Here is a 23,083-nt window from a genome sequence, read left to right on the forward strand (position 1 = left end):
GATTCCCAGTCTGACGACAGGGAATATTCAAGCTGGTGAATCTATGAAAGATACCAATGCTGGAGAAATACAGTTACAGGTAAGTAACTAAGACTTCTTCTCGGATACCAACTGCCATGTCCAGCACAAGTTCATTTGCACTATCATTGATTATGACATAATCGATAGTGGTCATACTTTTTCCATCAATTCTAGTTGGACTTCTCTTGACATCGGTTGGGCAATTTCTGTTCAATAACTTCAAATTATATGTTTGAATCAAACTAGTCCATCCTTTCCCTTGTCTATTAGAAGAATAGGATTTAAGAGATCCTGATTCATATATCTCATCTTCACGTAGATTGCGCTCAACTTTAATGGCATTAACGTCACCTAAGTGGATGATGGGGATCTTCTCATCGCATTCACGTAAAAGGCGAGTTACCATCTGAATGTTTATTTTATAATAGGCACCATTCTTAGTGTTATAGATATTAACCACTAAAATAGGCCATGTCTTGAGCTTCTCACAGCGAATAAAAACAGCCAATACCATGTCAGTAGACCAACAAGTATCAACTCCAATCCAGGGATGTCTAATTGAGGTCAGCAGTCCTCCCTTGGGTCGGTCCAAGAGCCCTTTAATCGCTAATCTTTGGACAGTAGTACGACCATCAATATCACAGTGCTCTCACATCAAGTTTCTTGTAGTGCCACCACAAAAAATAGTTGCATGTTCACAAGGAGTCCACCTTCTGCCGTAAAATGGAAATTACATCTAGTTTTGCAGGACATTATGATGTCATTGTCATCGATGTTGTTTGCCAAGCTGGCCTTTAAATGCAACAGGTAACCATTGCCAGTATCCCTCAAATAAATCTGGGGAAACATCTGATTTTGGCTCATTGTTTAAGCTCTTCTTCCCTGGGTAGCTGATATTATTGCTCTTCACAGGTTCTTTTCTCCTATTTATCTCTTCAAGGGCGACTTGTGATTTTTGGGAAGGAATAGAGTTAGATCGGTTACTCCCTATTTTTAATCATATTCATTAATATTTCTTTGCACGAGTACCCCAATATACTGAATTCATTACGATATTGTAAGATGTGTTCCAATATGGGTAGATTAGTGCACCATACATTTGTGGTCACACTTGCCATGAATACTAATTGGTCAACTATTCTCAGCTCTTTAGAGGTTACCATTCTTAGGGGTATTATAGACTGACACAGGTCCATTATACGAGCGCTATTAAGAAGGAAGCATCTATTACTTGGATCGATCGCTTGGAATTGTAATGCACATGCTTTTGTCTCTGATTAGCTATCAAGAGATTCATGGCTCTTCGTTTCTTATTGATTGTTCACCTCAGGTCGACCTCGTTCTATGGGATTAATATTAGTGTCAGCACTAGAGTTTCTGTTTGATATGTCTTTACTCTGTGGGTTGCTTGTTGAAGCACCACCTACTTCTGGAGTTTAATTAAAAATATTTTGAAAATCAGCAAGTACAGTGTCTGGGATGCCATTATTGTTCAGTAGTTTCTTCCTGTGCTTAGCTGCCAGTTTACGACCTTCTTGTCGCAAAGGAGAGGGAAGGGTTTGTTCTTTCTCGTTCGGACTGGACAGGTAATTACGAAAATCATTAAACTTTTTAGTGCCTCTCTTCTCTTTTTTGGGGGGGACTCCCATTTGATGCATGGACCGCAGCCACATTTTCATTGCAGTTGGCATTCGCACTAGTAAATGCAATATTATTCCGTGGCAGACTCTTAGAGCCATTCACTTCTGGGGGTATATTTGCAACGTCACTCACTATGCTTGTGCCATGTTGTGTAGGGACAATACAGCCTGATACATGGCTGCCTGCACATATTTCCTACTTTATTTTCTTTTTCTTTTATTTTTTTTTGTGGTTATTAGTCTCATCTTCTACTGGCTATCGCTTTTTATTTTTGGAGTACATCTTGTGGCTACTCTGACATGTATTATAGTTCTCAGCCATTTCAATTTGGATTGCCTCATCTGGTGTTTTCCTATATGAGTTAGACTGGGGTATATAATCCACACACATGTATTCCATGTCCGTATTCATATTACTATCTCTCATTACTGTTCTACCTTTGTTGATACTTTTTAATGCAATAGAATAGAATGCACATCTAATTTGCGCTCGATGTTCTCGCATTTTTTAACTAAGGGGCCTAGCAAATTTTTCAGTGCTTCAAACATTTCGTTAGATCTCATGCTGGTGGTACTCGTATCTACCTGATTTACAGGTGTACTAGACTCACATTCACTAGCCACCGGACAAGCCGGTGGAGCTAAACAGGTCAAGACAGCATCAACATGTGAACTGCACACCTCAGTTATCTGTCCGGTAACAGCATAAACTTCAAATCTAGCAGTATCCTCCATATGCATCTGTCTTCAACCTTTGAGTGGTTCTTCATTCAAAGTAGTTGTATGCAGTGCATTATTCTCTAGCTCAATACTACCATTCGTTTAATTTATACTGTTTACAACCGCAGTTGACTTCTCAGATGTCTCATAACAATTTGGGATTGCCGTTTAGGGCCTCAACACTCTAATTCAACATAGTCAAGTACTGAGTCTACAACTGCTTGCTCATGTGGACTCTTATTCATGGGTGATGTAAGTGCAATCCGATATACAGGCACCCACAGATGACATAGGATTATCTGCACTCGTCAATGTATACAGGCGGGGCAATCAATAGAGCAGCATTAACAGTTACTACAGAATCAGCATTACCATGTTGATTCAACATTTGCGGGATTAGTCCCTAAACAGGGTAAAGCTGAACTTAGCTCCTCTGATGTAGAGCATAGAGCAACCTCCCCATCAATACTGCTCAGTTTAAGTTTTTTGCGGCTTTCCAAACATTCTTTTTCGAGAAGAAACTAGTAATTTTACCTCATTTCGCCTTTTGGGGAGTTCAACCTCACCAACATTCTTCAAAGACTCTGCAGTAGAGATTAAATACGGGGTCTCGAACACCGTAACCTCCATCTTTATGCACCAGTATTGCCACCAAACAACGGGGGTTAAAATTTGCTACAGCTACAAGACCAGCAATCACATACAATCAGCTATGGATTTCGCTTTTAAAGAAAAGAGGAGTGGAAGACCCCAGGGGGCATTGAGGAGGGGTTAACACAAAGGGAAAGGCAGGGTAGGGGGTGGGGGAACAGGAACGGGCCCGTGCAGGGACAACCAAAAGAAAGTGAAAAACAGCCTCACCTCAGGAGAGATGTAGACTCAATGAAATCCGAGGTCAATGGTGAACTAAATTGCACAAGAGTTCAGTGGGGAAATTGCACAGTGAAGTGTTGCTGCTGACACTGAACAGCAAACAGCTCGTCACGTGCACTTCCCCGGATGCACGCACACGCCTGGTTAAAATAGACGTGTTGGGTCAGGGGGGCATGGCTAAAGGAGACACCAGTATTTCACTGTAAAAACAGTGATAATCTGCAATGAAAAGGGAAATAGTGTAAAAATAGGATGACTAGAAGAATTCTAAGTCCATAGACACAGTCCAGTAACCTAAATAAGGAAGTCCTTTATCAGTTGATGTAGATTCACCTTGCGCAACAGAGGTTCCACAGATGTTCTTACCAGCAAAAAGCACTTTGCGTGCACTTCCATGGATGCCTGTGTGCCTGGTTAAAATAGACTTGTTGGGTCATGGCTAAAGGGACACCAGTAATTCTCTGTAAAAACAGTGATAATCTTGCACCACAGAGGTTCCACAGATGTTCCTCTCAGCAAACAGCACTTCACTTGCACTTCCGCTTCCGGTAGCTCTTGGTTTCAAGCTAACCAGGCACAGTATGGTAGAAGCAGGAGCTAAATAGCTCCCAGCTCCCCTCAATTTCGAACCCTGCGCCTTCAAGGTGATCCTCATTGCGCCAAACTGGCCTGGTCAGACCTGGTACTCCGATGTCCTCCAGCTCTCAAGGGACAAATCCATCCGACTTAGCAATCGATCAGACATCATAACACAAGGCAAGGGGAAAATTCGACACCACAGCCTCCAATCACTTCGCCTGACGGCGTGGCTCCTGACTTCGCGAAGTTCGGAAGCCTAAACATATCACAGGAGTGTAGACAAGTCCTAGTTGTGGCGAAAGTGCTGGCCAGCAACAAGTCATACCGCCCTCAGTGGAATCGGTCTTGCAAGTGTTTTGCAAAACCAAACACAAGAAACACCAGGAAAGGCTGAACCCAATCCGGGTGACGTCGGAGGAGTTACTGCCATACCTGCTGGGCCTGGCCAAAAGGAGCTTTGCCCACAATTCTATGAAAGTGCATTTGGCGGCCATCTCTAGCTACACGAGACAGGAGAAAGGTGGTTCCTTCTACGGACACAGGCTTATAGAGCATTTCCTCAAAGGCCTTTTCAGATGTTTTTGACCAGTAAAACGGATATCGGCAGAATGAAGTCTCAACACCGTACTCTCAGGGCTCATGAGGAATCCGTTTGAACTTATGGCCTCTACACCACTGGGATGTGTAAGGAAAGGCTTGGTATCATCAATGAAGATCGACACAAATGAGACACAGGTCAAGGGTGTTTATTGAATTTTAAAGGGTTGGTTAAACACTTATCTAAACCTAAATCTAAGGCTGGGAGCAGGCTACAACCATCAGATAATAACGCAGTCCCAGTCGAATCTGTCAGAATAAAAGGACCTATACTAATAAACCTATTGCCAATCCTCACTTCTAAATACAAAATGGTGTGGGACATTAGTGTATGCAAAAAAAAGGGATAGTGTTCAAGAAACAATATATCAGGACTGTTGAGTAGTTTGCCTCCCTTCCCCATGCTTTAAGCATGGGACAAGGTAGCACGCTCGAGCCTAGCGCACACTCTGGCTTCTTCGCCACGAGGACACAGTTCAGTGGTTCAGCTGGTCTCGCACCACTCTGGCAAAGGTTTAAGAAACAAAAAGGATTCTCAAAAGAAACGTCTCTTATCAGAATACAGGCTTCCTACGCCTTGAAACAGAAGTTTATTTTTCTTGTCAAAACACCCTTTATTACCTTCTTTACCAGTGACTGTTTCCCTCTACAGTAAGAGACTTTGAATGGCAAAGAGACTTTGGCACAGAAGGTCCCGATACTGAGATATTAAACTGTACGAGTAACAGTAGTTCTTTTTGTTACTCGTACAGTTCAATATCTCAGTATCGGGACCTTCTGTGCCAAAGTCTCTTTGCCATTCAAAGTCTCTTACTGTAGAGGGTCTGATGTAGCAGGCAAAACATAAAAGTTCCTTTCCTTTGTCAAGATTCTTACAATCATAAGTTCACGATTGCTCTTCCTTCAGGCTCGGACCATGGATCCTCCTCTTCTGGGCTCAGATCACTTTTGACACCAGAATCGAAGACTTTCGTCTGTGCGCAGGATTTTGCTTGACCCATTGCCGGGCCGCTTCGATTTGCAATTCTTTACAACTCTTTAACCTTCACTTCTGCCACTTCTCAACAGGATACCTTGCAGAGACCTTTGATTGGGCCCACACGTGGTGTCTGACCACACTGTCTCACAGCTTTGCTCTTTTGGACTACACGTCTCAGAATGCACATTCAAGGTTTTATTCCCACTTCACCAGTTACAGGCACTATTGGGATTTACACAAAGTTCTTGACACAACTGGTTATTCTGCCTTAGCTTCCCTTTAGTCACAGGGTCTCCATCTTTTACACTCAGTGATGAAGTGTTAGCGGGTCCACAATGGAGATTCACTTGAGGTCAGGGTGCCAGCACCTGTCCCTCAACAACCTGGGTTTCTGGAACTCACCCAGGGAGCAAGCACTGGTTTAAACACTGTCAGAAAAGCTTAGCTGGAGTTTTGATTCCCTGGGCACGACTCCTTTGCCACAATGTAGCCCCCGTTGTACTTATAGGATTCAGTGTCTTGGCAGTCCGTCCCCCCTCTGGCTTCCCAAAGTTCTCCCAGCTGCTAACTTCCCCTTCTGGTCTTCACGGTTTCTTCAGCATCCCCAACTAGCTCGAAGTGTGCCTGGGTGGTTGACCTTTTATACTCTTTTGATTAGAGTCAGGTGTGAGTAGTTGTCCCTCCCTTCCTGACCTCATTATCGGTACAGCATGGAGACTGCCCATAGGAATCCATTGCACATGGATTCCTTTGGGCAATCCTCATGACTCACATCTGCCTCTTCTTTGTCAGAGTAGCTGGACTTCTGAAATGGAAGTAGGGATTGTGGGACTTGTAGGTTTTCCTGGAGATCATGGAAAACCCATGAAGTTTTTTGTCCGGATTAAGGGGGTAAATGTATTGTGATGTGTGAAGGGATTTCGTATTGGTTTTTCATTTCCCTGATCGTTTTCTCCTTTTTTCTTACAGAAAGGTACTGCGGAATGATGGGACTCTGCTGACAATATCCCATAACAACTGAGGGGATGTCGGGTAGGGTTAGATCGGAACGGGAGGAATACCATGTCCCTCCCGAGGGTGTGTCTCCCATACTACCCAAGGACCTCCTGCCCAGGTGATCCTCCCTCGCTCTTCCGCCCCCCCCCAGGGTTGGGATCCAAGAGCAATGGCCCTCCCCTGGCCACCTGAACAAAGGATCACCAGGAATAGCCTGGGAGAAACGCCTCAGGTTTCTCACAGATACCTGTTGTGGAACGTGGCCTTCCTGATGGCTATTACGTCGGCTAGGAGAGTGTCAGAGTTGCAAGCCCTTGCAATCAACCAACTCTACTTAAGGTTCCAAATCTCGTTACCAACACGCTCGTTCCCAAAGTCCCCATTAACTTTCACAAGAGGTGGCTTTGCACTCGCTCGACCTCAAGCGAGCGTTAAAATACTACATTTACAGGTCAGTCTTCAGAAAGTGAACGCAACTCTTTCTTGCATATAGCCCGACTAATAAAGGTGATGCTCTATCCAAGCAAAGCATAGCAAGGTGCATCTCGTCAGCTATTGTCTTCTGCAACAGGTCTGCGGGGAAGCCCCTTCAGGCTCCTCCACATGCACATTCAACGAGAGCTACAGCGTCATCAACGGCATGGTGGTCTGGACAGACGTTTGTCAAGCGGCCATCTGGTCAGTGCTGCATACTTTAACAAAACACTACTGCCTGGACAAGTAACATGCCAAAGAAGTGCACACATGGAGAGCAGTCCTACAGTACCTGTTCCAATAAGGTACGATCCTGTGGATTTGCTGTAAGGTGTGCTTTTGGGGTTTCTGACCTGTATGCACCTCCAGTGTCCGTATACTACTTCATAATCTATTCACATCATGTGAATCTATGAAAGATCCAATGCTGGAGAAGGAGAAAGGGTCTTGCCTGTAACTCCTGTTCCCCAGCACTGGTATCTTTCATAGATTCATATGCGCCCTCCTTCCACTCCTTCAGGTAAACCCACGTAAACCCAATGGACATCTATTACCACAGGGTCAGAATCTGAGAATAAGAGGAGGGTCTATCCTAGGGCTACTCGAGATCCTATTGGTGGGGACCAAAAGCACCCATAAGAATGGTGTTAGGCTACAAAATGTAGGTTCTTCTTGCTTAGTGCTAGGGGAATCAAAAAGTAACCAAGCTTTCCCAGCCTGACTACAGGGAATATTCATAGAATGTGAATCCATGAAAGATACCAATGCTGGAGAACTGGAGTTACAGGTAAGAAACTTTCTCCTTCCAGCTAGGGAATGCTCACTATCAGTTCAAGGTGCTCCCCTTCGGCATTTCATCAGCACCAAGGATGTTCACCAAAGTTCTAGCAGTGGTGACAGCGAACTTGCAAAGGCAATCCATCCCAGTGTACCCTTATCTAGATGACTGGCTCATAACGGGAGAAACACCAAAAATGTGTCAAAACACTCAGGAAACAATGAATCTATTGTTCCAATTGGGGTTCTTCATCAATGATGAAAAGTCAAGCTTCGACCCCAGTTAAATAAAACAATTTCTGGTAGCATTAATAAAAACTCAAGAAGGCTTGGTATTTACCTCAAACGAAAGAGTTCAAAACCTGCTGTTCAAATCCCTCATTATGTGACCGGTCGTCAGATAACCGTGCGCAAGGCAATGCGCCTGCTTATGAACATGGCTTCATTCATAGTTCTATACCCACAGGCGCGTCTGCGCATGCGTCCTGTGCAAGAGTGGCTAGCAAAACAATGGTCTCAGACAAGTGGTCAGTGGGAGGATCTAGTTGTTGTTTCTCTGCCCTTAGCACACACTATACTCTGGTGGACCAAAGAAAATATGTTAAAGGGGAGGCCACTCTCACAACAGACACTTCACTCTAAGGGTGTGGAGCACATTAACCTCATCACACTGCACACAGCGTGTGGACACAGTCAACAAGGAAACATCACATCAATCTGCTAGAGTTGTTGGCAGTCCTCAAAGCTCCAGAAGCATTTCAACATTAATTAGCAGGGCAAAGAGTTTTAGTCCTCACAGACCGTACTACTGCCATGATTTATCTCAACAAACAGAGCGGAAAACACTCTCTAAGTTTGTCCAAGTTAGCCCAGAAGCTTTGGAAATGGGCGCTCAAACGCAACATCCTTCTATTGTCTCAACATGTTCCAGGGCAATACAATTCAGTAGCAGACTCTTTAAACCGAGACCTGCACCTTTCCACAGAACACCAGTGGCAAATTCACAAAGGTATTTTATGTGATATTTTCGCCCAATGGGGGCAACCAGATCTAGATCTGTTTGCAAAACAACAAAACTCACAGTACCCAGACTTTGTATCCAGGTTTCCCCAACCAGGATCCAAGGGAGAACATACTGTGGATGAGCTGGTCAGGGAAATTTGCTTACAATGTTCCTATAACACGACTCCTCAACAAAGTAGTTCACAGAATGTACTAGGAACAAGTTACTTTAATACTAATTGCTCAAATGTGGGCTCGACAACCATGGTTTCCACACCTACTCAATCTTCTTGTATGCAAGCCAATCAAACTTCCGTACTGTGAGCGCATCATGAAGTAGACACAGACAACATGTTCAAGTGTGGCGAACAATGTTTTGTTGACTCTAAATGAAGGGTTGGATAAGGCCTAGCTTGCCCCATACTAAGGTGGGTTTTCCCTACCTAAATAAACTAAGAATAGTCTTTATCAGGAAGTCCAAAGCAATATTCTGTTTGTGTTAGAAAAACCTATACTTGCCCTCATGTCTAAATGTATACAATGTGTAGGGATTTCAGCAACAAAATAAACAGTGTTCAAAGTAAAGTTCACAGCTTCTTCCAGATCTTGGATTGGGATCAGCTTCCCTTCCCCAAGTTCACAATAGTTCAAAAGACATAGGGGTTCCCATCCCCATGAGTTCAAATCTTCCAGCTTTCAAAACAACACATTTCCCTCGGACACTTCCCAGCTCTTATGATATTGTCACTTTTCACCAGTTCACATAGACAGTTCAGTTTCTTAGCTTCAAATCCACACAAGAGGTTGTTTTAAACACAAACTTTGTTATAGGTGCTGTCAGTGGCTCTTCCATACAGGGGGCAAATGGTCTAGTCGCAGTTGTCGGACCACACAGTCCACCCATTACAGGTACGAAACTGGTAACCCTTCTTGGCTGCTTTTCCATCCACACTATGCCACTGCTTCAACTAGACAGTGATACTTTATTCATTCACCTGTGTCACACTCTCCTGACACTGTGGCGTGGCTGGTTTGGCCACTATGCATTTGTCACACTTTCTGGCATTCTCCTGGCTTGTGCCAACGCGTGTTTCCTTATGACAGTACATTTCCTTGAACTCTCTTGGTTGTTGCCAATGGTTGTGTTCTTTTATAATTTCTCACATAATGCACACTTCCTTGTATCAGGCAGATTCCCAAACTTTCTTTCACTCTAGTCAATGCTCAAGAATGCTCAACACTTCCGCTCTGTTCGGTATTCTCAAAAAGTGCATATATGTACTTTCCATTTTGTTCAGTATTCAAAAGTACTTTCTGTTTTCAGCTCATTCGATAATTCAAAAGTGCACGTAACTGCTTTCACTTCCTTCGACATTCAAAAGTACTTAAAATTACATTCAGTTCATTCAGTATTCGCAGTATTCAGAAATACTCGGGAGGATAGCTCAGCGGCAACGTGCTCGCCTTGGAAGCAAGACAACATGGAGCAACACTGGTTTGATCCCCGGGTCCGTGCTTAGAAACCTCTGGGTATTAAACGCGTTATAAATAACCTATTATATCATATCATACTTTTACTATCTTCACTTCGCTCTAATCTTATTATTGCTTCCGCTTCGCTTTAACTCAATGTTTCTTGCTTGTTTTTCATATGCGCCTGCCAGCCAGGTGCTCCTCCTTCGTGGTTCATTCACCGGTTGGATCTTACGACTCCTTGCGAGGTCCTCGACTTCCACAGGTTGTCTCCTTCCCACGCGGTCCTCGCTCTCTCTACCAGCGGCTTCTCGTGGCTCTGCTCACCCGGCGATGCTCCATCTGCAGCTCGGTATCTCTCCAACCGCTTTGCTCGGTTGTGCCAGTCTTCCTCTTGCAGCCTGCCACTCTCCTCGCTTCGATCAGCTTCGCTTCCCACTGCATAAACTATGCATCCTTGAATGGGTCTCAAGCGCTCCGTTTGCCACACTGCTAATCTGGAGAGGTCTGCCTGCACCCTGCAGTCCGATGGTCCTGCTTCTACAACAGCTGACTCAATTTCCAAATGGATGTCGGTTTTTAAAGGTCCCACCATCATAATGAGTCCAGAAAAGACGAGACCGCTCACCATCTGAACGGTAATCGTGCCTTACTCGCTTTGTCCTTCTCCACCTCCACATTATCCTCCTCCTTCTCGTGCCACTACACAGCTGAGGCTGATATGTGTCTGTATTAACAAAATGAGGATGTGTCTTCCTAGTTGGTCTCTTCCTCTTCCCAATATTGAGATGAGGTTGCTTGGGGTATATTTTAAGGGAAGAACAAAACAGGGAGAGGGCTGTCAATAGCCTACAAAGGGTTGAGGGACAAAGGGTTCATTCTGAAAGAGAAATGGGGGTTATCATGTCTCACCTAAGGACGTCCTCTTCCCACCCCCCAAGTGTCCTCCACTCAGGTGATCCTCCTTCGCATATCCACCCCTGGGTCAGGATCCTAAAGCGATGGCCTTTCCCTGGCTAATCGAAAGGAGGATACAGGGCGAAAAGTGAGGACACCCTTAGCTTCCTCACTGTGCCCATACAACATGCTGACCCAACAGAAGGGGACAGCACTCCATCCATACCCACAAACTCTGAACTTGGCAGCCTGGCTCCTGAAGTCATAGAGTTAAGACATTTAAACATTCCACAAATGTGTATGGAAATCCTAAAAGAGGCACGGAAACCCAATACAAGACACTGCTATTTTAACTAATGGAAACAATGTGTCATATGGTACAAATCATGCAACATCAATCCAATTAACTGTTCCCCTTCACATAGTACACTATCTGCTTTAACCTTCAGACTCTGGGTTAGTCTTTAATTTCCTTAAAGTACATTTGGCAGCAATCTTGGCATACACCACCTCGCAGAGCAAAGTGTCATGGTGGAAAGTCCCTGTAATTAAGGCTTTCATGGAAGTGGTAAAAAGGTTATACCCTCCAATTTCACATCCTCCTGCTGGGTGGGACCTAAATATTATGCTCACAAAACTCATGGGTCCTCCTTTTGAACCAATGCATAAAGCTAGTCTTAAACATCTTACTTGTAAGACTCCCTTTCTTAGCAATCATGTCAATAAGAAGCTACAAGCCCTCTCAGTTCAAGATCCGTTCATTACTATTCAAAAAGACAAAGTGGTTCTCAGAACCGAGCCTCCATTTTCACCTAAATTCATCTCTAAGTTCCAAAACCCACTAATTCTGCAGAAAGAAGCCTCCATACTCTAGATGTAATGAGAGCAGTCATGTACTACCTAAACACAACTAAACCACTACGGAAAAAAGATCAGCTCTCTGTTTCCATAGCAGCTGGTAAAGAGTAAGGTCCTGTCTCGAAGTCGGCGATCTCAAAATGGATAGTCAAATGCATCTGTCTTTGCTACTCACTATCTAGCAAATGTGTACCTTTCACCCCAAGAGCCCACACTACTTGAGGCACAGGGGCTACTCTGGCTTGCATTGCAAATGTCCCTTTAGATGCAATTTGAAAAGCAGCTATTTGGAGTTCCAGTCACACATTTACACAACACTACTGCTTAGGTACATACTCTAAAGCGGATTCACACGTGGGTCAAGCAGTATTACAACATCTATTTCTGCTGTACCTTCAAACAACCCACCTTCTCCAGGTACTGCTTGCAAATCTATGCATAGCATGTGATTCTAAGCAAATCCACAAGCTTCAGACGGCATACATTACTTTCCGTAATTGTATTTCTGATGCTTGTATCTGCTTAGAGTCACATGCACCCACCCTCCATCTCCTCTTGGAGTTGAAGGTGCATACATGTCTTTCTACCATATCTGTTCAACTTTCACATGTACTCGCACAAACACTTCATGCTCCCTCATGTCAGAAACAAAACAATCTGAGGGACCTCAAATCAAGAAGGACCATGGGTACAGTACACGTCAAACAAGGGATAGTATTGCAAATGCACCCTGTTGACATCCCCTTTTTAAAACAAGTCATGACATCCTCTGCGACTACCACTAAATGTCGGCCTATGCATAGCATGTGAATCTAAGCAGCCACAAGCATCAGAAATGCGATTACGGTATGTAATTCATGCCATATAGTTCTTTTAACAGTACTCTAGTGGCTACACTTGTTTTCTTATTTATTCTTAATATTAATTATTATATATTATGTTATTTGTTATTTATTCTTAATGTTAATGCTGGACCTATACAAAAGAAGATGTTAAAATTAAAAATGTTTACTGTATACACCTGTATGTTATAATTGTAAGGAAATTACACCAGTGCCTACATGTTTATATTGATTTTTTTTATATAGTGCTATTTATAGTATGCTAGTGCCTCCATTTGTATTGACATTTTGTATATAGTGCTATAAACATTACTCTAGTGGCTATACTCATTTTGTTATCTATTCTTAAAGGTAATGTTTCACTTTTGCAAAAGAAGACATGTTAAAATATAAAACGTGATGTTTACTGCATACACTTACTTGTATGTTATGATTGTAAGGAAATTTGATGCTACTGCTTACATTCGTATTAACGTGCATGTACCTCGACATTATAATTGTAAGGACATTAGGTGCTACTGCTTAGATTTGTTTTCACATTTCCTATCTAGCACTATTTATAGTATGCTAGTGCCTACATTAGTATTGAGCTTTTGTATAAAGTGCTCTTAATAGTACACTAGTGCGTACATTTTTATTTACATTTTGTATATCGTGCTGTTAACAATATACTTGTGGCCACATTCAAATTATTTTTCATCTACCGTTACAAACCTAACAGAATTTTGCGTAAACACTTGTTGAAGCTATGCAGCATATGAAGCGTATTCACTTGTCGAAACATTAATAGTACACTACTGTTTTAAGTTGTATTTCGTTTGTTATATTGCATTATAAAATGTGTAAGTAAAAGGGTACGTTTTATTATTTACAGTGTTCACATTTAAACAATAGTTGCATTTACTGTTAAACAGTGATTTTATTAAAAAAGAATTACTGACATGTTGACATTTTCAAATTTGCTGCAATTAAATTGTAATACAGGGGGCGTGGCTAGGCAGCGCGCAATGAAGCTGTGCCTGCTGTAAGCTCCGTCGAAGGGTGCCCCGAATACCGCAAAATTAGCGTTTTGCAACCATGTCCCTGAAGCATGTTAGCAGGACCGCTTGCTGACTCTAGGGTGGATCTCTGGACAACAATTCCTGGGGAAAGCGGAGCGGAATTGAGGAGGAAATCGCCTAAATCTCCCCGGCTCCCGAATACTGTTATTGGCAAAATGGCAGTGCGTGCCATTTACTTGGCGGACCTCCTGGGATTTTCGACCAGCCTGATGTGATGGCTGGGACGCGGTGTGCTGGACCCGCTTGCATGGAGGAGTGGAGCTGAAGTTATGGTGCCTCCAACCTGCAAGGAGGAGGGAGCGGAACCCGCGTTGTGGGAGATGAACGCTGCTAGGTTAAGACAGCTGGCGTTCCCGGGGACTTGATAGTGCGCTGCCTGCCCGAGCTGGAGGAAGGGCACTTCATCGCGGGCGTTCTCTTGACTGGGGCTCATAGCACGGACTGCGTGCTGTTATCCTGAGGGTGCCGCCGGAGCCTGGGAATAGAGGTTTCCCCATTCGAGTGCAGAGGTCGGCATCTCTCTGCCTTCATAGAATGCCAGGGACACCGCAGATCCCGCCCGCCCGACAACGGCTCTGCGGAGACTGAAGCCCATCCAGAAAGTGACATGCCAGGGCAACCTGGCCTAAGAGGAGGAAGGTGAGCGGGGGGAGTTGGTGATCCTGTCTCCCTTGAACTGCCCCAAGTTGGTGCACAGTCTTGCTCCCAGTCTGGGGTAAACTGTGCCCTCAGAGTTTTTGTTCCTATTGCGACCCAACAGCTGCATCTGGGGAGACTAGTTCTGGGTTGGTGAATGGCTCTTGGAACCCTAATCAAGCGCCCCTGAACTGCACTTCTGCTGGCTTGCTTCAATCTTGGACCCTCTGTGCAGTTGGGATCTGTTTGGGCCCTCTGGTTGTCCAGCATAATCACACGTAACTGCTGACTAGCTACACCAGCCCCCAATACCACATGGACATCCACTCCATCCGTGAGTTTTCACTACCCAGTATTCTGCTCCCCTGGCGATGCCCAAAGCAATAGGAGAGAAGAAAGCATAGGGCATCAAAGCCTTCCTAACACCCCAGGCGGCACCTTCCCTCCAGAACCATACAGTGACAGTGGACATCCACCCAGCCCCCGCCATAGAGCCTCTCCCGGACATGGCATTCTCCAAAAATGATTTTGAGGAGCTGCTAAAATCTTTTAAACAAGAGATTACTCACGAAATCAAAGCTGAAATAAACACCTCAAAACATTCATTGGCTAGATCGCTGTCCGAGTTAACGAACCATCTGGGAGGACTCGAGGCTAGGGTAAATGACCTAGAAAATGTAACATGCGAGCAAACACACGATACTGAAGTGCTCATGGAACGGGTGCGGACTATCGAGGAACACCTGGAGGACATTTGGGGTAAACAGGCAGACCTTGAAAATGGGTCTAGGTGGAACAACGTGCGCCTTCGCGGGATTCCCCTGCAGGTTTCGGACCAGGAGTTGGCCAACTATGTAAAAGATCTGTTCCGGAGTCTATTGAGCCTTCCCCCCTCTGAAGCACTACTCTTAGATAGGACACGCTGCGTGTACTCATCGGTCCAGCATAGAAGAAATCTCCTTCCGGATGTCCTCACCAGGTTCCACTTCTTCCGCCAGAAAGAAATCATGGCAGCTGCCAGGAAATCAAAAGCAATACAATTCCGCGGAGTGTCCATACAGCTGTTCCAGGATTTATCCCCATACACCCTAGCGTGTCGACGCCGATTACAGAGGGTGACCACATGGTTACAAGCCTGGAAAATCCATTGCCGCTGGGGATTCCCTTGTAAGCTGATCTTTGATTTTCACAACCAACACTATACAATCTCTTCAGAGGCAGAGGCGAAGGATCTAATGGCTGGGAGAGTCACTGAGATCACACCAGACCGAAACTCCCAAACAGGGGTAGACCATGATTTTCAACCTACTCCAAAAGACAAGACAAGAAAAGAAGACCCAGGGGTTGGGGGAGAGTGGGAGGTCCCTCCCACCAGGAAATGGAAGCCATGGATGGCACAGACACTCACCTCACACCGAACGACCCAAACGTCCACCAACAAAAAGTCAGGACCCTGCTGAACAGTGGTAAACGTAAGTAAATGGGAAACGCACTCTGATAATCTTGTTGAGAGACGCGAAGACTGGAGTCCTGGAGGCTGGCATGGGAAAATGCGCTGGCAGAAACGCATGAGAGCGCTATCGAACATTTCAAGGGCCACCCTCGAGGGAAAAAATGTAATTGCCGGAAATCGCTTGAAGAGGATAGATAATGTAGATTGACCCCTGTGACATGAACCGAATCGTGGCCTCTAAGAGATCTATGGTGACATGGCATTGCCAGACCTGCCTTGGAATGGACAAGACGCTTGCCTGGAGTGGGATTCGCGATGCCAATCACACAGAATTCTGAACACCCCTTGCACTACTTTGACACGGGGCATATTGCCCACAAGGGGATTTCATGGAGTGCAAAGGTTTTAGAAGACATCTCATTGGGGCGCCCAAGTCGGATTGCGCCCATTGTTACTGACGGTTTGTTAATGTTGAAAACGGAATTTGGGCTACTAAAAGCCTCTTATGCTTTTGTCTTTATGTTTATTATAGCTTTTGTTTCTATTCGGTTGCTGTTGGTCACTCTGCCAACATGCCTTTATTATGGTCCTAAACATCTTGGTCAATCTCAGGTCATTGTCGAGTCTCTGGCCCCTGGGGTGGGAGGGGCCATCTGTCCTCACACGACCCACCCCCCCAGATCATTTTCTAGAGGGTGGGAGGCCCCAGACGGGGAGGAAAAGACGTTAGATAGCGCATCAGGCGAACACGAGCGATCCAGGAATGGCGACCACGGAGATTAAATTTATCAACCTTAATGTACAAGGGTTGAACTCTCCCCTAAAATGTAATGCACTGCTGCATAGACTAGTGACACTTGATTCAGCGTTTCTATTTCTCCAAGAAACCCACCTTCAACCTGGTGACAAATTTTGCCTTAACAGTAGACTCTACCCAACAAAATTCTTTGCCTCTAGTGGCACGAAGAAGCACGGGCTTGCCATCCTGGTGCCTCAGGGCATCCACCTAAAAACATTGAAGATAATACGAGACAGTGAAGGGAGATTCCTGCTGATAGTAGCAATGCTGTGGGGGCGGAAAATGACTCTGATCTCGTTATACGCCGCAAATGCTAAACAGGACCTATTTTTTGCTTCTCTCTCGGACACTGTAGCGCAACATGCAGAGGGCGAGATAATTCTCGGTGGGGACTTTAATGCAGTGGTCAACCAGTTACTCGATAAGACACTTCCCCCAACGGCAAACAACAAGAAAAATGTCTTAGCCCTCACTACACTGTTGCGAGAAAATTTGCTTATCGAAGTGTGGCAGTTCTTACATCTGGAAGAACGAGACTATACATACTTCTCACCGGTCCATAAAGGGTTCTCCAGCCTTGATATGTTCCTCCTCTCAGACACCCTTATCCCATGGGTGACAGAAACCAAAATACTCTGAGAAGCCCTCTAGGATCACGCCCCGGTGCGCCTAACACTAACTCCTCCCCAAGAAACCCCTCCCCAGAGACCACCCTGGTGATTAAATGACCTCCTTCTGGAGGACGGAGCAATCGGCACCCATATAGCTGAAACCATCACAGTCTTTTTTTCAGCAGAATGACACAGGGGACACAGGCTTTGGGGTAATGTGGGATGCTTCAAAGGCTGTTATCGGAGGTCACCTGATAGAACAAGCCACACAGAGAGGGAGGGCTAGGAAGGTTTTGCAGTCCCAGTTAGAGGGAGAGGTTCGTAAATTTGAAGCAATACATAAAGGGAAGAGCTTGCGCCGCTCCATAAGGGACATCCGCATAGCACAAAAGGCACTAGAAGCGCACCATACATCAAGTGCGGCACATTATATGTTGCGGGTAAAACAATACTTCTACACAAAAGGGGACAAGACTAATAGGCTGCTGGCAGCGAAACTTAAAAAGCAAGCAAAACGGAATAGGATAGACTCCCTGCGCGACCACTTGGGCAGACCTGTTTCCTCTGAGGAGGGCAAACTGCATTGTGGAAACCTTCTTTAGAGAGCAAGCAGCCTCCCACGCCGGGGATCCGCAAACCGTCAAATAATGTATAACAGATGCACGAGTCATCCAAATCCCACAAGCCTTAAGCGCCTCATTAGAGGACCCTATAACGGCCCAAGAAGTCGAAGACACGATGAAAGCCCTTCCCGTTGGCAAGGGTGCAAGGGAACAAGCCAGTGGAAGACTGAGCCGAAGTTGGGAGAGCCCCAGACCAACCAGAGGAAGCCAGCAAGAACCCTAAAGGTATCTGGGTTGCTGGGAAGGTTGGCAAGGGTACAAGGGAACTGTGGAAAACTCCACGAGTACCGAGCTGGGGTGATGAGGGAAGAAACCCAAATACGGGTCTAGGAACTGCACCCAAATAGCAAGAAGAGTCATCCAGATCATCTTCTTCATGGCAGTACACCTGGCAGGCACCTGGCAGGCAAGTAAAATAGGTCTGCCAAGGCCTGAGAAAGGCCAGGGAAAGGGAGACATTCCCCTTACAGTTGTGAACTGTGACAATAAGCCTGAGAAGGGAGGCATTCCCTCAGCAGTTGTCAATCTTAAAGGGAGGCATTCTCCTACTGTTGTGAACTATTACATGAATCCTGAGAAGGGCCAGGGGAATGTAGGCATTCTCCTGGCTGGCGTGAATTGTACTAAGAAGCTTCAGAAAGACCAGGGGAAGGGAGTCCGTCTCCCTGGAATTGTAAACTGTGAAAAGAAGATCCAAGAAAGTCTGAGAACAGAGCTAAGGAAGGGCAGGGGAAGGGCGTCATTCCACTTACATTGCAAAAACGCAAAGCCAAGTGAAGAGAGAGACCGGGGAAGGGAGTTATTCCCCGTGGCTGTGTGCGAAGGGAAATGCTGATAGCCAGACACCTGGAGAATGGAACTATTCTCTTGGAAATTGAGTTTACAAGATACCTGGAGAAAGGATGCATTCTCAAGCAACCCAGTAGTGAAAATAAAACTATGGGCAATAAGGAATGTTGATGTTTAAACTGGAACTTTACCCTTTTTGAGTTGAACTGAGAACTTTGCTGCTTGTTTGTCACTTCAACCTCAAACTTTGTTGTGTATCTTGAAAAGGGATTGAGGCCTGAGGAAGGAAGCCACGCCCTAAGGTAAAAGTCCCACCTACAATTGGAAATGTGATCCATAGTCCAGAAGAAGGGAGTCATTCTTCTGGACCAACAAGATCCACTACTCCAGAAGCCGGGTTTTGACACAGGATGGCATACTCTTGATTTTACACAGACATCCTGACTGAATCCTTAATATTTTAGTAGAGGTAGGGAAACCCCTCTCAGAGTTAGGGAAGCAACTGGGTGGGAATGGCCATAGGGATTTGCATGGTCACGGACATTCAATGTGTAGGCACATACCCAAACAACACCTCTGTACTTTAAGTTAGGTTTTCTCTTTATTTTCTCCTACAATAAAAACGTATGCTAACAAACATGCCCCCTGTGTGTCAGTCTCCTCCTTCTGCACCCTTACAGAGTTCATTTGAGAAATGAGGGGAATCGTAAGGCAATATTCTTGAAAGCCTACGTTATGTTTCGCAGTAATGTGCTGCTTTAGTTTTATCTTTCCTTTCCTAAACTGTGCATTTCCTTGCTTAAGCATATGTTGTGATGCATACGCAGTGGAGGTAAATGCATATGCTATGTGTGGTTATGGTAATGTTGACTGAATATTGTCCTGGAATTATGTCTTTTCCTGCTTGAGTGTATATTTGAATGTGTACACTGTGGGGATTGACTGTATGTTTGGAATGTGTACACAGTGGGGGTTATTATGCATTTCCTTGCTTAAGTATATGTTGTGAGGCGTAGACGTTGGGGGTAAGTGCATATGCTGTGTGTGGTTATGGTAATGTTAGCTGAATATTGTTTCTGGAATTATGTATTTATTTAATTGAGTGTGTGTTGGAATACGTACGCAGTGGGGATGAGTGTGTATGCTGTATTTGGATGCGTGTGTGTGTGTATGTGTGTGGTAATAATAATGGGGTGAGTGTGCATGTTATGGCGTGTGTGTCACATGAAAAGTGTGTATATGTATGTTATGGGGTGAGTGTGTCTGTTGTGTGGGTGAGTGTATGTTGTGTGTGGTTATGACCATGGATGAGTGTACATTTTGGGATGAGTGTGCCTCATGAAAATGAGGTGAGTGTGCTCATATTAATGGGGTCGGTGTGTATTCTATGGGTGAGTGTTTTTGCTAGGGGTGCGTGTATATGTTGTGTTTGGTCTTGATAATGGGGTGAGGATATGTTTTGTGTGGTCATAATGTTGACAGCATATTGTTGCTGGAATTATATATTTTTTTGCTGGAGTGTATGTGGGAATGTGTATGCAGTCGGAGTGAGTGCGTATGCTGGGTGTAGTTATAGCTGTGATGCATATGGATGGCGTGGTTGCAGAGCGTATGCTTGCCATGTATTTTTAACTTATAGACTGCTGTAATATGTACGTGTGCGTATGTTTTGTGTGGTCATGATAACTTTCACTGCATATTGTTGCTTGAATTGTTTTTTATTGCGTGAGTGTATGTTTGTAATGTGTATGCAGTGGGGGGTGAATACCTCTGATGGGTGTGGTTATAGCTGTTGTGGATATGGTTGGCATGTACTTTTAACTTGTTTCATATCATTTTTTGTGAAAGATTTGGTTGTCATCGCGCATGCGTCATATGTATACACATTTTCAACGGTTAACATTTCAAAATTGGACAAGTATTTTCTTTAGTAACCAATTTTGAGATATTTAGGCCGAACCCCCTTTTTTTCCTATGGGAAAACCCCATGCTAAAAGCTGTTCAAACACTATTAAAGTAAACATTTTTTAAACTATGAAGCCATTAAGGTAGAAATCTAGAATTGTCCATGCCCAAGTGGCTGCCTCACAATATTACTGTGGAATAATTTGCAGATTTTTTCATGCAAACACCATTGAGACTTCATATTAATTATGTTTTGAGTTAGCAGGAAGGCATAATATATATAAAAGAAATTGTACTTTCAATCTGCTTATGAGAAAAAAATGTGTTATCTTAATGCTGCAGGGAGTTCTTTTTCAAATGTATATACAGCTCTAATATTTGGCAATATTAGGGGAAAATAAGCACTTCAAAACTGACTGAACCTAAGGGAAAAACTATTTTGCATTGTTTATCTGTTTGCCTATTATCAAGTAGATTGTAATTTTAAGATGGACACTGCCATTTTGTACAGCAGCCTAATATGGTGTTGTCCCAAATGGCTTAAACATGGTATGGAGTGGGTGGGCTATAGCCCAGGGACAACCACACACATCTGTGAATCTGCATAAGGCAACACTGCTATCTTCACACTCCATGCCATTAATTTTGACTCCCATAGTGCCAAGTGTCACTTATGAGCCAAAATGAAATAAACTATGTGACTAGTCTGATGGTCTTAATCCATCTCACATACCATTGCTACTAATTTTATGTTTGAGTGGTTACGCTTCACAGATGTCCATTTTATAGCTGTCCATGCATCTATAGAATGAGTAACTGTGTGGGTAGGGAAATAATATCTACTGTACAACATTTGAATCCTTCATATTTTATTTTTCAGGCAAAGTAAAGGAGATGAGCTTTGATGCCAAAGCAAAGATGCAGCGTTTGCAAGAGTTCTGGATCAGCCGCGCAAGTGCCGAGCAGCGAAAAGGACGTGCAGGGAGGACAGGTCCAGGCGTCTGTTATCGTTTGTACTCAGAATCCGATTATGATGCATTTGCTGCATACCCTGTGCCTGAAATCCAGAGAGTTGCTTTGGATGCATTAGTCCTGCAGGTATTTGTGTTTTACTTTTTGATCCAATAATGGAAAGCTCAAAATGTGTATAACACACTGTATGGGAATTGCCCCCTTCCTTGCACTCTTACACCACAGGGGATATCCCAATTTATTTATTTATATACAGCGTGAACAATGCTCTTTTGATCACAAAAGAAGATACAATAGATGAAAAAACAGATCTGATGGGAATCAGTGAAATTCTTTCAGTAGGGTGAGTTTGACGGACATTCTGACAAGGTTGTGAGGGGGAGTAAATGCAACAGTCACCTGGGACAATACATAAGTGAACATACATAGATTAAGGACAAACAACATTGAACATTTTTAAGTGCAGGTAGGCAGTACAGCCAGCTGTGCTCCGGATGTGACCATGCTGGGATGAAGTGGTAGAGTGGAGGCAGAGGAAGTGAGTCACAGAGGCAGGTTAGAGGCGAGGGAAACATTTTAGGTAGCAGGCAGATCAGAGGTAGGTTAAGAGGGTAACTCAGAGGCAAGGAGGTAGGCTGTGGACTGTTTATTGGATGTCCAGAGGAAGAGAATTCCATGCAAGTGGAGCAAGAAAAAAGAAATAGTAGAAGTGAGATGAAGCACAGGAAGGGTAGTGAGCCACAAGGATAATCGAAGAGGCAGAATGGAGATTACGAGACAGCTTGTAGAGTTGGCTAGAGGAAGATGGATAGAGTGGTGCCTTACCGTGGATAGAATTGTGAACCAGTAGAAAAAATTTAAATCTGGCTCTGTTGACGGTAGGAGGAAGTAGCTTTGAAGTGAGGGAGTTCAAAGATGGTCATGGTAGCGAAATTAATGATCTTGTCGAGAGGACAGAGAGCATAGCTGGGGAGATCAATTTATCACGTGCCCGTACACAAGTGTTTCAGAGCACGACGGAGAAAGGGAGGGGAACAAGGGAGGACAAAAACATTGATCTTACTAGGTCCTGTGTCATTGAGAACATGCAAGTACAGGGGATAGGGAAGGGGAAGTGCGAGGGTTGGGGGGGAGTTGATAGTGTTGAATAGGTAATAGAACAACAATAGATAATGCGGTCAGCAGGTGGCAAGTGCAGTATAAGGTGAAGACAACAGGTGTCTAATAAGTGCAAGAAGGGGATTGTAGGGTCACAGATACAGACCCGAGTGCAAGGGTGGCCGGAGGCAGTGCGGGTGTGTGGCTGGGTGGGCAGGGATCTGGGCCCGGAATCAGAGGGTAACCAAGTGCTGGTGCCGAAACAGACCGATCAGCAGGGGAGAGGAAGAGCGAAGGCAGAAGCAAAGAGGAAGTTTTTGAGGTGCATCCCGAACCGAAGATGATTCTCCTCAAGTTTCAGAGGGCCAGGGAGGCTGTTCCAGAGGGAGGCCCTAGCAGAGGAAAGAG

General features: G+C 44.5%; 1 protein-coding gene across 1 annotated transcript in view; it reads left to right on the forward strand.

The window, feature by feature from the left end:
* DHX34 (DExH-box helicase 34) overlaps window positions 1–23,083 on the forward strand; it is a 1,224,470-nt gene that overhangs the window by 407,784 nt on the left and 793,603 nt on the right. The window contains exon 6 of the mRNA XM_069644554.1: window positions 21,486–21,703. Within this exon, the coding sequence (XP_069500655.1) occupies window positions 21,486–21,703 (218 nt within the window). The remainder of the gene's footprint in view (window positions 1–21,485; window positions 21,704–23,083) is intronic.

Source organism: Ambystoma mexicanum, chromosome 2p, assembly GCF_040938575.1.
Source record: "Ambystoma mexicanum isolate Mex_15411 chromosome 2p, UKY_AmexF1_1, whole genome shotgun sequence".
Lineage (NCBI taxonomy): Eukaryota > Metazoa > Chordata > Amphibia > Caudata > Ambystomatidae > Ambystoma > Ambystoma mexicanum.